The sequence below is a fragment of the Sitodiplosis mosellana genome, unplaced genomic scaffold (genome assembly GCF_009176505.1).
Source record: "Sitodiplosis mosellana isolate CC-2019 unplaced genomic scaffold, AAFC_SMos_1.0 Smas_scaffold_6197, whole genome shotgun sequence".
NCBI lineage: Eukaryota > Metazoa > Arthropoda > Insecta > Diptera > Cecidomyiidae > Sitodiplosis > Sitodiplosis mosellana.
The window spans coordinates 5,498,899-5,513,302 of record NW_022601438.1 but is presented as its reverse complement, the minus strand read 5'-3'; the positions used below and the strand labels follow the sequence as shown (position 1 = coordinate 5,513,302).

Below are 14,404 nucleotides of genomic sequence, written 5' to 3'. Positions count from 1 at the left end.
TGTTCCCTAAAAACGTTACATGAATTTCCATCTAACGCGAGTGTAACATGAGTTGCATTAAAAACAGTATTAGCTCATGTTACACTCGCGTTGGATAGAAATTCATGTAACGTTTTTAGGGAACAATATTTTATGTTCGGTTGTTGCTGTAACAGATCTGTATTCCCATTTTTATGCTCAGCGACACAATTATGTTATTCATGTTTTGGTCCGCTTACATTTATCTAACTACAAATTTCGTTTCGTTTGTCTCCGTCGCCAACCTGACCGACCGAATATCATTCTGCTCTTTCTCACTCTGTGTCTATCTGTCTCTCATCTACAAAACCTCAAACGTATTCAGATTAACTAAGTCTAATTTCATTTTATTTGCTTTTGTTTGCGCATCATTTCAATTTTCATTCGCCATTACGTACGCGCTTCAAATCGGTCGAGGATTTGGTCCGAGAAAAAAAAACACCACACAGAATTTTGTGTATATACTCATTGCTTGCAGACTGACGAAATCGTTTATGAAGAGCACTGCCACATCATGCGGAATGATTGAAGAACACTGATCAACCATAAACAGCCAGCAATGCATTACACATTTTTTTGCTGCTTCTGTTATTTGCTTTCTTGCGCGCTCCGGAACCATGACACTTTTCATGAGTGTGTGTGTGTATATGACCCATGTGTTGTTTGCAAACAGTAGTTAGCTTGAGTCATAGAGTGAAACAATATAGGCGGAATTTAATGGAATCCATGTGAGGCTCTGGCAGTGTGGTTGCATGAAAACGGCACACAAACACATACACACGATTCATTTAATTCAAAAAACGCTGACTCTTAAATCAGGAGTTTCACTTTCGAAATCGCATGTGATTTCAATCAGCCGCGCGCACACACTGTGATTACTCTCTTTCTCTAACTCTATCACTCTTGTTCGGACGCGTGGGCTCTTTTTCTCTGTGTGTATCTTTTTCCATCGCGATTGATGGGAACGATGATGATGATGATGGAAATCAAAGTCAATGGAATACGTAACCAAATCACACATTTCATGCCAGCGAGAGAAAGAGAGAGAGAGAGAGACGAGCCTCAAACGGGTGAACCTTTAGGTTCGGTCAATGTGCACATACCGCGTCGTGCGATGCTTTAAATCGGTGCGGAAATCCATAAATGAGCATGTAATCTAATTGAAATTCATTCGCGCACAGTTTTCATTCACGTTACACATGACGAAGAAAAATAGACGAATATGTTTATTGAAATGATGTCGTCAATGAGATAACATTCGCCCATTTCTTTCCAACGAATTCCAAGCTCAAAACGAACGAGAAAGAGAAAAAGTGTCGTCACTTTCAAAGAAAAGCTTCATAAATTAACCGAATTAATGTGAAAAAGTCTTACGAAATGTTGTCGATTTCGTGATGAATTTTTTGTTCGGCTCGCATTTGAATTCAAGTTTAAAAGAATTTATCGACTTTTATCGGTATGTCGTTGTTGTCGTTCATTTTGTTTTTTTCATTGAAAATATGGCCAAAACCAAAATAATTGAAGAAGAAGAAAAAATTTAAAACGGATACAACAATTAACCGATTTCGGTTGAACGTGATGCAAAAAATACATGTGAAATTCATTTCGAAATGCTGTGAATTGTTTTGCATTCAGTGTATTTGATTAATTTTGATTAAATGATTTTGATGCACATTGGCCGCATGTAGTGTGTGTTCTATTATAATCTTGAACCCAAAGAGCTGTTGCTTCTGTTGCTCCACCATCAACACCGAAAAGTGTTCGGATCCAGTCAGCGGCAGTAACAGAGAGAAACAACAAAACGAAGTGTGTAGAGATTCAGAGCGCGTTTCATGTGTGTGTGTTTGTTTGTGTTGTGTTACACATTAGAAATTGGCATGACACAATCGAATTGGCCTGACTGAATGTCCAGCTGCTGCTGAACCGGATGCACAATATTAGTTTATAAAAATAAATGTGTGCCTAATATAGATTGGGCCATGCCCACCAAAACCAACGAACCCATATTGCAATCACTGAACCAATTTTCATGACTATTTGAACAGCGAGAGCGCGGACCGCATTCGCCGAACATCACCGCGGCATGTACGCAACACAACTTTGCTCTGTTCGATAATGATGTGATGTGCGTATTTTAATTAGCGCCAAAATATATAACACACAATGGTTTTTTGTTGCTGTTGACACTTTTATTATGTGACTCGCCACGTTAAGTGTGGCCGCGTCTAATTCATAAAATGATTTCATTGATGATACACCGAAAGAGAGACAAATGAAATACGTGTACCGTACGAAAAAGTGTATCAATCAACGATTGAAAAAAGCGCGCGCGCACACACAGACATTGCCGCTCGTACAACGATATATTCCGTAATAAACGCAATGAATACAAGAAACGAGATCATTTCAAGAGCAAGAATTTATCTTCGACAACATTCACTTAGAAAGATTGCAACGTGCGCAATTGCTTTCGATAAATACAAATGAAACACCGCACATAACACAAGTTCGGTTTGCATTGAGTGTGAGACGTCGAGTAAACAATGCGATCATCGTTGTCACATCAGAAACGAGCATAATAGTTGGCCATTTTGATTTGAAACAGCCGTTTAATTTCGATTCGATTGAAAATTGTCAAACAACAATGGGTTTTTGTTCGGAATCTCGAATTTTTTCTAATAAATTTCCATTGATTTCATTTCGTAGGTTCGATTCGAAACGCTGACGCTAAACAGACAGAACTTAACAGTTTGGAAAAGAGACGCGCGCAAGCGCGTTTTCATCAATAAGAAAAAGTGTCAACTGTCTAGAAAGTTGTGGGCAAGGTGTGTGTATTGCCGATAAGGTGAGTGAATTCGATAAGTTAAGGTCAGAATTTATTTATAAAATAATTTTCCATAGTCACCTTGCAACATATCGGTAGATCAAATGACCTGTGTCGTTGTGCCCAAAAAACAATCAAAGAAGAAGAAGAAAAAAAATCAATCGACGACGTGGATAGAAAAGCAAGTGAAAAACAAGTTTTTTTTAAACACAGCCACAGTGTGATAGTCATTCCACTGACATTCATTTCGTTTTGTTTGGTTGTTTTTTTTTCTTCTTTCTCTCTTCCTCCTGTGCGCGCGTGAGTGTGTGTGTGTGTGTTTTTCGTATGATCGATGATCATGACATAAACAATTAAGTCAATGCCGAACTTGTTCTTGCAGATGCAACGCCTACATTTTCAACCTTCCGAAGAATTCGCCTTGATTTTGGTCGTAAAAAGACACACATTTTTCCCTTCAAATGAGAGACGAAGAAAAAAATCACACAATACAAAATCAGCTAATCACAGTATCTACTAATTAGTAGTTGCGCACATCTCTCTCTCTCCCTCCCTCTTCCATCTCTCTCTCTCTCTCTCTATCTCTCTCTTCCCTCTCTCTCTCCCCTCTCTCTCTCCCTGCATATATATATGGATTTTGATGAAATAAGAGAAGAAGAGAGACAAAAACAGAGAGAAAAACTATGTAAATCAAGTACAAGCAGTTAAACGGAATGCACAATGTGGAATATTGCAGATTGTGCAGTAGTCATGAATGGACGGTCGTAATTATCGTAATGATAATTTTCATTTTCCGGTCAGTCTCTGTCTCAATCGGTCGGATCACTCACACAAAATCGTTGTCCATGCTCTTTGCATTCTATAAGGCCATAACCAAATTCACAAATTGCACAAATTAAAGATATGGTGAACCTTTTGTGTACGCTCTTGTTTTTATTTTTGTTGTTGCTGCTTATCTTGTGTTTTTAGTATTAATGTCGAATACTAATGTGTTTTGAATTGGTTTTTTTTTTCCTCTGTTTTCAGCTTGAATTAAGAAAAACTTTATAAATTCGGAGACGTGTGCAAAAACAGAGGGCGAAAGAAGCAAAATGACCGTCGAATTGGATATTGTGGAACGGAAAAACGAGGAAAATTTGAAATTAAGCAAACAAATGTCGGATACAATGAAAAAGTTGAACATAGACGGAAATGAACCGATCGCACCCATCGATGCTGACTTGGACACCGCCGCCACCACAACAACAACCACAACAATACACGCAAACAGTGGACCATCGACAGATCTACAGCGTTTCTATGCCGGCAAAAATGTATTTATCACCGGTGGAACAGGTACGAAACAAAAATATTACCATACAATTTGAAAATATCGAGCGATCAAGCGAGCTCTATCGACCTAGCACACACACACACTCACTCTTCGCCAGCGTGTACAGCTATGAAGATTGCACCAAATGATATTATACTAACTCTTCAGTCGCATGCTAAACAGAATTGAAGATGAGCTCGGTCGGCTCTAACACGCTGTTGCGTGTGTGTATCGCGGTAGAAAATCGGTTGCATTTTTTTCATTTCATTCCGATTACAATTCATCAAAGCAATACTTTTTTTTCCTATGCCATTTATAACGGTGAAATCGAACGGTCATACACATACATACACAGCGAACAATGACGTCTCTGGGAACTGATGAAATTCGAATAGCCAAAAAAATCACTTCACTTGAACCGCAGCAAATACAATGGCCAATTTTCATTCGTCGAGCAATTTTAAACTCAAATTCCCGTCACGTACATGGTATTTGTTGGCTATACAGATTCAGTTTAATTCTTTTCGGTCTGATTCACGATCCGCCGAAAAAGAAAAACATTTTACACATCAAAAATATGATGAGTCCATGCGTTCATTATATACAAATTCAATTTGCCAAAAAAAAAAATCGCAACAGAAATGAGAACTTGTGAAAGAAGAATACAGAAAAGAAGAAGAATGAAGCGATGACGATTAGAATGTTAAATGGTCAAATTTTTATTTCAATTTCACACACAATCGTCAATTGGAATCGAAAGAGAAACATCAATGATCAATAAGTGAATCAATAAGATCATGATCACTGAATCGCTGTATACAATGAACGTGATTCGATGGCGATATTATTGTGATACACAATTTGTGAATGAGTTGAATTCGACAGAAGGAAAATAAACATACGAATCCGTTTCAATTGAAATCAAATAAAATTATTTGCAGAATGGAATTATCGATTTGGACGTGTGATTTATAAAGTATTCAGAAATTGCAACACAATTTTGTTTCCTTGTATATATAATGTGATTTGCAAATAAAAATGAATGTGAATTCATGTACCGAAAATAAAAAAAATATTCACCCAGATTAAATATGCCCAAATAAATGGTATAGAGAATTCATTAACGCCTGTCGCGATTCTTGGAAAGAAAGGAAATGATATTAACAATGAAACGATCAAATTCAGTGCGTGTATGTACAAATGAGTCATTTCATAACATATGTAGATACGGGGCTACGGTATGTACAACGTAGAAAGTAAAAAAAAAAAACATTTAACATAAATCGAAAGCGATCATTGATGAAGTGCTTTGTTTGTCTTCGGTTTGGTTGTTCGATTTTTAACAGGTACACGGTCATTAATGCGATCATGAAAAATAATGTGCATAGTGCAGAAACGCAGTGGCAAACTCATTAAAAATGTATGGACAAAAATAAAGGTTGAAATAAATTGCATAACGAAATTCCGCACGTAAATCAGTATGTTGCCGTCGAGGTCAATGTTAAAAAAAAAATTCCAAAAGAGAAATATATATGTCCATCCATCCATCCACATATTGAATGGCAATGTGGAAAAAGATGCAAAACAACACCAAAACAACACACAATGCAATTGCAAATTGAGTTGATAATGGGTATGCCAAGAAAAGCATTGTAGAACAACTCAAGTTGTTCACCTGAACTCATGACGATTCATCTGTCTTCATGTTGTGTGTTCATGAACGATGTTTGCCGAATTTTTTTTTTCTCTCTTTTTTCGGGTTTTTCTCTTTCGCTCTTCAGATTCATGATTATTCACTTTTGTTTGTCAATAACCTTTTTTTTTTTGGTATTGTTTCTCTTTTGTAAATATCAATTGCTGGTCGAAGCGCACATTCATCGCCACTGAAAGTACAGTGTGTGTGTGTGTACGATAATAATTGCGGGGATTTTGGATGACACGTCGCCATGAAAATGATCAGACCATATTTCATTTTTCTCTACGTCGGAACCAACTGATTGTGTGTCACATTCACACAAACACACACTCTCTCTCTCTCTCTCTCAAAATGTTTCAGTTTAATTTTTGCATGCCATCCTAATTGAATAATTTGGATGGATTACGTGCGAATGTGAGTAATAATCATGGGGGTTATTGTACCACATCCACTTACTGATTGCCATCATTTTGTTTTAATTTTCGTTTTTGCCGCTCTATCTGTGCGTATTCGTTTTTTTTTTGCTTCTGCGATATTATTTCTCTCACGCATGATTTGATCATGCCGCGTGTATGCTCTAGGCAGCGGAATAGTTTCCAACCCATTTTTGAAGAAAAAAAATGAATTTACTGAGAGATATGATACCGATGACCTAGTTTCCAATGACCATTGAACATTTTATTTATTTGTTTTGTTTTACTTTTACCGCGCGTAGGTTTTTTGGGAAAAACACTGGTCGATAAATTGTTGCGCTCATGTCCGGATGTTGAGAATATTTATTTGCTGGTTCGTCCAAAGAAGGGTGTTGACATCCATACGCGGCTTGAGGAGATTTTCGATGAGAATGCATTTTCACGGTTACGCGAAACGGTGCCCAAATTCCGGCATAAGATTGTTGCCATCGCTGGTGATTGCTCATTGGCCGGGCTTGGTATGAAAATCAACGATCGCCAAACGCTCATTTCAAATGTTGATATTGTATTCCATTGCGCTGCTACGGTTCGTTTTGACGAAAAGCTCCGATTAGCGGTCAGTATCAACGTGCACGGAACACGAGAATTACTTGAATTGTGCACACACATGCAACACTTACAGGTACGTTGACAATTGGGAACTATGTACACATATGTTGTGAATTTTGTATTCAGTTGAACACGGAACCAATTCCAATTTTCTTTGTTATTCTCTCTTTCTCTATCCATCTCTCTCTGTCTCTGTGTTCGCTGAAAATTGGCAGGTGGTGATGCATGTTTCAACCGCTTATTCAAATTGCCATTTACGCTTCATTGAGGAAAAATTTTATAATTACCCATTCCATTTTGACGATCTATCTCGTTTAATTGACAAATTGGACGACAAAGCACTGGATAACATAACACCGACGTAAGTTTGATGCAGTTTTATCTTAGTTTAGCTCCAGATACATCTAATCATGACATTAAATTCTCTCTCTTGCTCTCTCCTTCACACTTTTTCCCTTCACACTTTGACAAATTTACAGTCTATTGGGTAAATGGCCGAATACGTATGCATTCACAAAAGCTCTGTCTGAGGATCTAATTCGTATGAATGGCAAAAATCTTCCGCTTGGAATGTTCCGGCCAGCAATAGTAACGTCGTCGGTACATGAACCAGTCGTTGGTTATATTGACAATTTGTATGGGCCAACGGGTGTTGTTGCCGGCGCTGGTACCGGTGTACTGCGCACCATGCACTGCAATCCAGACATCTCCGCTAACATTGTTCCCGTTGATATGACCGTAAATGCTCTCATTGCCAGCGCTTGGGATGTTGCCACAAATAACAAAGACGCTTGGTAAGTGCACTTGAAATGTTCGAATATTGACCGTTAAATCCACTCTTCCACTGCCATTTTCATTTGTTTGCGATTTTTTTTCTTCAATTAAACTCTCTTTTCTCGTTCATTCGATAGCATTGCTGAAGACGTTCCAATCTACAATTACGTATCATCCGTTGAGAATCCATTGACATGGGGCGAATTTACCGATAAAAACATTCGAAATGGTTTCACTTATCCGTTTTCCACCGCCATTTGGTACGTATCATTCCATATGCACAAAACGGCGTTCATGAATCGCGTCTACATGGTATTTCTGCACTTGTTGCCCGCCCTATTCATGGATTTACTGACAATGTGCGTCGGACAACGGCCTCGAATGTTGAAAATGTACAAAAAAATTCACAAATTCTCCAGTGTTATTTCATTTTTCTGCACCAATGAATGGGTAAGTGATCTATTTGACGGTTCGAAAAGTTTGAAGCTTTTATATTAAATAGAGTACTTTATCATTACGCCAAAAAAATTCATTTCATAAATTAAAACCTAATTCCGTTCGATTGGCATTGTAGATGTTCACGAATTCGAATGTACAACGTTTGTGGAAGAAAATTGGGCGTCGAGATCAAGAATTGTTTGATTTTAACATTCGAAACGTTGATTGGGATGAGTATTCACATCACTATATCAAGGGAATGCGTTTGCACTTATTCAAAGATGATCTGTCAACACTTGAATCAGCGAGAAAAAAGTGGAACAGGTACGGAACAAAACGTGGCTTTCTTTTTCGGATGCATGCTCGTTATTACGCAGATGTGTTCGTTATTCTTTTTCGAAAACTTCTTTTTACTACTGATGAGTTAATCCATTTCAGATTTTACTGGATGCATCAAATCCTTAAAGCAATTTTGGCATTGACCGTGCTGCACACCGCTTGGGCGATTTTTTCATATTTCTTTTATTCATTTTAAAGATAATTGTGATGAAATGGCTCCATTTAGTAGAGACAAATCCATTTAAAAGAGAAATGCATTGGAATTTCTTCTTTGTTTTTAGTAAAAAAAAAAAAAAAATTAAGAGCTGAAGAGAAAACAGAGCACATCATTATGGCTTTGTATTACAATTATAGAAAATTGTTTTGTTTATAATAATTTTATTATTTGATAGTTTTGATTCGGGGCACAAATGCAGAATAAAAAATTAGAGCAAAAACAAAACTAAACAAAAAAAAATCATTTGTAAATTATAAAGCTTTGAACAGACGATAATTTTGCGTAGCCCCTCGCATTTTGATTTAGAGACCATCTTAATTGTATTGAAAATTAGATGTAATTTTTTTTTCTTGATTTAAACAAAGGAAAAACACACACACACAAACACACAGAACAATTACCAATAATTATTTTTCTTCTACATCTTTATCTTTGGGTAAAGGTTACATGTCACACCACATTGCAACGTGGATTGGTTTGTGGTTGCAATTTCGCGTGTCGTTTGTTTATTTCATTTTGGGAAATATGTTATTCTCTCTCAAATTCTAGATATAGATATATTAAAATGTTGTTATTTTTTAGTATATAATTCAGACATATATCACAAAGAAAGCAACTAAGCTCCCGGGGAATCCGTTGAAAACCATACGCGGAGTTTCTTTGATTTCCTATCAGTTTTTAGAAGTTAATTTAGTATTTAAAGCGAATTATGAAAGCAAAATTGTTTATTTAACGGGATTTATAGCAGTTAAAAGGCAATTACAACAAGAGTGACTCGACTTACGTGAGGTTATTAGTATCAAATTATGGCATAGACAAAATAATGAAGTTGAACAAAGAATTTATGACAATGTTTCCTCTGATTTGAGAATTATATAGCCGTGTGTGTGTGTGTGTGTGTATGAACCAGAAGAGACTAACAAGAATATTAACAAAACGCACAAAGGAAATGAAAACGAATACAACGAGAAAATTGTGATAAACTATATCAAGAAAAGAGACACAAAAAATAAACACACACACACAAAACATTCCGAAATTAAAGGGTCGGACATGAGATTTCACACACGAAATGCTCAAAATAATTTCATTTAAAACCTCCAAAGTATCCGCACGCAAATAGCAGTATCACACTTACATCACACTTCTTTCAACTATTTTTATTCCTTAAATTAACCAACAAATTCACACACACACAACAAATATTCGACAACATTTGTGAATAGGTAATAGAAAATAAACGAACAAAACATTATTGGGTTAAGCTCACGTATATCCAGTGTGGTAAATTGTATGAACAACTCATGAAATAACGAAAATGCCACATTTTTTTGTTGAAAATTTTCCGAGCTATCAATTAAGTGAGAAAAAAAATGAATGCAAAATTGTATATCTACTTCTAATCAAAAATGGTTCAATAAAACAAAATATTACAACAACAACAACAAAAAAAACACTTCTGAAACCAACATGTTGGATTGTTTCGTCTTTATTTTGTTTCAAACATCGTGCTAAAACATTTTAGAATTCTTTTTTTTTCTTATTTTTTATCTTTGTTAATAGCAGTATACATAATTAGTAATTCATTGCTGAAGAAAATATTTGAGAAAAAATTGAGGAAAAAAAACGACGTTCAACTACAAATATATTTCTAATTTATATAGGATGAAAATCGTTGTGACTAGGTTTCTTGATCGAAAAAAAGGGCGAAATATATGAAATTTTTTTTTTATCTTGTGCAACAAATGCAAGTGCATTTTTTTATCAAACATTTTGTAAAATATTCAAAGAGGTTTTTTTTTGTCTCACTACACAAACGAGAAAGTAAATCGATTAGTTATTCGCAAACGGAAAAATCTCTTAATTTATATATTTTGTTATTTTTTTAGAAAAAAAAACTAACTTTTCTCAAAAATTGGGAATGATTCTAGGCTTGGATGATTTTGATGCGTCGCTCGATTGATGCACGACACATTGGACAACTTTCGATGGTTGTATGGCAGTTGTTGCAACAGCATAGATGACCACATGGCACGAATATAACCTTACACTGAAAAAAAAATGGATTTTTGAATTGAACGTTCGTGAATTGCTGAATTTGTTCGCGCTTCAAATATAAAATAAAATAGAAATAGCGATAACTTACAGGCTCTTCCATACAAATGACGCATTCCGATTCCATTTCCGTTCCGGATGGTTCGTCCGAGTCAATTGAAGCGGCGTGTGCTTGTGGTGCTGTGGGCGGTTGTGATATTGCTTCTTTTGTTTGTGGCGACTCTAATTTCAGGAAATCTCGGATCGATTGCAAGATTCTATCACGATCGGACCGATTTTTTATTCCAGCCTCAATCAAATCGGTATCGGTTATATGTTCCATGTTAAAATTATCCGATTGCCATAATCTCGATAAAAACGGAATGCAATGCACCACACCGTTGACCAAAAAATTATATCCAAGCATTGGATCAATGCTGGTCGAACGAAATGATAATTCGCCGGGCTGTGAATCCAGCAATTTTTGGTATTGTAACAACCAAAAGTCTTGATGCTCATTCTCGCGTTGCGATTCAAGGCAGAGCAGTGTATCGAGCAGTTCATGCTTTCGTTTCGATTGTTGTTCCAATAAATCCAACAGTACATAGGTTAATTTTAATCTTTGCTCACTCAAGTCAACCTGCGGCGACCGAAGAATAAGAAATTAGAAATGGAAAAGAAAAGCTAACAACAAAATTTCAACTCTACTCACAATTTGATCATCCAAATGCAATTTTTTGCGTTCAATTTCACAGTTCGTCATCGACGCTAGCTGAGACTCAACAATGCGCACTTGTTCGATCAGTCCCCATGTTCTGGCATCATTCTTTTCGATCAATGCAGCGAACGCAACCTTTTGCAATTCTTCATCCTGAGTGATTTTCGATACAACAGCCGCTCGATCCTTATCATTACTTTTGAACAGGTTGTCCAACAGTCGATTTGTATTGTTTTCATGCTCAAGCAATGTCTTTGAAGTGCTATCGCGTTTTTCGTTGTACATTTCAATTTGTTTCGTTTCATTCTCAAGCAGTTCGGTCATTGCAGCCAAGATATCACGCTTTCGTAAATCATCGTGATTTATGCGAAGTTGTTCAAGCAGTTGCTTTTGCTCCTCTTGCTCTTGTTCCAAAAGTGCTGGGTCTGGGCCACTCTTCAGCGATATTAACTGGTCAACAATCATTCCAGCATTTGCCTCCGCTAAATAAATGAAATTTCAATTTAGGTAAATTCGTAAATAAATAATTCAAATTCGCTTCGATGGACAATACCTTCTAAAATGTCGTCGATTAGTTTCTGTCTTTCCGAGTCTTTTTCCTTCTGCATTCGTTGTATCAGGGTGTCCGATTCATTTTGTTGTTGTAACAAATGTTGTAATAGGTCTTGTTTACGTTTCAACTGCTGTTGATGTAGTTGGGCCTCCAAATTCGAATATCTTTCCAATTCCGATCGTTCGCGCTCCATGAATTTCTGTAAATGTACAAAAAAAATTGTTTGTATTATGTTCGAAAAATATTTTCCTCCGTTGAAATATGATCTGTTCAATTCTTATTTTAAAAAAACAAATGACATGGCCTGCTTGTACCTGTTTGCAGTGGGGGGAAATTAATCAATTGTTCATGCCCGTTTCAAAGTCAATCAATTAAAAAATCATGCAAATACACACCTTTTCGCGTGAATATTTGTCATTAGCTGAACTTGAATGTTTTTCGTTGGTTGTGTTCATTTCCCTCACAATATCTCGGCCCCGTTCCACCTCCAGCATATTGGCTGTAGTTCGTTTAATATTGTTCATTGTTTCTGAATTGTGTGCGACTGTTTTTCTATTCGAATTGTTCATTAGCGTTTCTTCGTGTGGACCATTTTGTTCGTGTAAATATTTGAGGATTGCTACCGTTCCGCGTTCGATAACATCGTTCGATGGATATAAAATGAATTCAGCATCAAGTACCAGATCGGTCAGACTATCGCATGTGGTAAGTTGTATAGGTAATTTCGTTAAATTAGCATTCCCAGTAATGTTCAAAATGCGTAAATTCGGCATAAAACCGATTTGATCGATTCGCGTTAATTTATTGTATGATACATCTAGCAATTCTAAATTGGTCAATTTATTTATGGCTGCGGGTAGAATGTCGATTACATTATGGGATAGAAATAGTTCCTGTGAGAATTTGAAAATGACAATAAAACAGAGAGAGAGAGAGAGACAATTAAAATTGACGTCAATGTGCATAATTGCACAAAACAAAGATCCAATGAAGATCCCATGAATGAATCATTCCGGCCGCACCGCCAAAATCGAGTCGATGGCACCGAAAAACTGGTGATTACGAATGGACTTACCCTGAGGTTTTTAAGTGTGTTACAAAATTCATCAGGCACTCGTGTTAATCGATTGAAACTCAAATTGATTTGTGTTAAATTGCTTAAATCTGTCAGTGAGCCGCCTCCATTCAACGATTGCAATTGATTATTCTGTAAATTGAGACGTTCTTTGAGTAGAACACGGCACAATACAAACACACCAGACGGAATGTCTTTTAGATTGCAATCGGATAAATCGTAGTCTGGCTCGGGTGTTTCTTTGGCCTAATGCGGGAGGAGAGAAGAGAAAATCGAAATTAATTTTAAAATCTAAATTTCATCCAAACCAAAACCAAAATTTTATCAAAACAATAAAAATGTTGAGCGATAGATAAAATATGAGGCGCACCAAACATAATTTCCATTCTAGTCGGGATTTATAATCGGTTGCAACTGTGTTCTTTTGCGCCATTGTATCTGTGGCGTGTTCAGTGTTTGACTGCTGATCACTTTTTTTTTCATCTTCTTCTTTCGTTATTTGACAGCCCATACATTCGTTTCGAGTGTATTTTGCTCACAAATCTAAGCGCGTACTCAAACAAAAAAGAACACAACACACAAAAAATGTAAAAATATCTAAAGAAAATTTATCACGATATTTCCGTGTGCACTGTCGCAATGAGGGAAACTCCGTCGCGTTTCAATACGAAAAACAAATGGAGAGAATTTTTATCACTACTGCTACTACTGCTGTTGCTGTTACTGTTACTGTTGTGAAATAATCCGAATGGAAACGAAAAATCCAAATGTGAACAAAAAGATGACAATTTTTTTTTTAATACGACTATCAAATCGTGATTCATGCACAATTCTTCTCGAACAAACAAATGCTTCGTGCTCTGATCAAAACTGATTAGACAAAAAGAAACACACATTCAAAATCATTTGCTTGATTGTTGATATGAAATAATAATTTCAGAACAATAATAATGCGCTATTTCGTGCTCATGTTTAGGTATTGCGATTCATGAAAACATTTTTTATCTGGAGCAATTTCATTCGACGATTATGTGTCTGTTATGCTTTGTGTGTGTATATGTGTTTTTGTATCTGTGCGTTGGAATCTGTCACATTTTTCTTTCGGTCGTGTAATTTGCTGTCTTTGTCTGGTTTGATTCTTTTGCCACTGTGTGTTCCTCCGTTCGTCTCTTTCTTGCTATTCCATCGGTTTGACATTTTCACATTAACAGGTTGCACTGCACTATGTCTCTTGTTCCTTGTATGAATCACTTACTGCGACCAATATACATATGAACAACAGCACATGCACACAAGACACAATCGTATCTACCATGTCACTACGTGTGTGTGTGTGTGTGCGCGTAGTAGTCACATACAATTTCTTTACATGAATCCATTGTGG

The 14,404-nt window shown here is 36.5% G+C and overlaps 2 protein-coding genes across 4 annotated transcripts in view; one reads left to right on the top strand and one right to left on the bottom strand.

The window, feature by feature from the left end:
- LOC129577133 (fatty acyl-CoA reductase wat-like) overlaps positions 1-10,361 on the top strand; it is a 15,579-nt gene extending 5,218 nt beyond the window's left edge. The window contains exons 1-9 of one of the 2 annotated variants that reach the window (XM_055463619.1): positions 2,530-2,599; positions 2,725-2,863; positions 3,869-4,177; positions 6,566-6,945; positions 7,088-7,233; positions 7,352-7,666; positions 7,784-8,096; positions 8,221-8,408; positions 8,523-10,361. In XM_055463619.1, the coding sequence (XP_055319594.1) occupies positions 3,934-4,177; positions 6,566-6,945; positions 7,088-7,233; positions 7,352-7,666; positions 7,784-8,096; positions 8,221-8,408; positions 8,523-8,619 (1,683 nt within the window). In that variant the 5' untranslated portion in view covers positions 2,530-2,599; positions 2,725-2,863; positions 3,869-3,933 and the 3' untranslated portion in view covers positions 8,620-10,361. Of the gene's footprint in view, positions 1-2,529; positions 2,600-2,724; positions 2,864-3,868; positions 4,178-6,565; positions 6,946-7,087; positions 7,234-7,351; positions 7,667-7,783; positions 8,097-8,220; positions 8,409-8,522 lie in introns of those variants that run through there. The other variant, XM_055463618.1, reaches the window with a different exon arrangement.
- On the bottom strand, positions 10,114-14,278 carry LOC129577132 (E3 ubiquitin-protein ligase LRSAM1-like). 2 transcript variants are annotated; one of them, XM_055463616.1, is made up of 7 exons: positions 13,391-14,278; positions 13,021-13,266; positions 12,341-12,838; positions 11,946-12,144; positions 11,387-11,874; positions 10,787-11,314; positions 10,114-10,690 (listed from the first exon to the last, which is right to left on the bottom strand). In XM_055463616.1, exons 1-7 carry the CDS (start codon positions 13,529-13,531, stop codon positions 10,568-10,570), a joined length of 2,223 nt encoding a protein of 740 aa, XP_055319591.1. In that variant the 5' UTR covers positions 13,532-14,278; the 3' UTR covers positions 10,114-10,567. The 2 variants fall into 2 exon arrangements, with proteins under 2 accessions (XP_055319591.1, XP_055319592.1); XM_055463617.1 differs by lacking the exon at positions 13,391-14,278 and having other exon boundaries at positions 12,341-12,638; positions 13,021-13,191.
- Between the last annotated feature and the right edge of the window lie 126 nt (positions 14,279-14,404).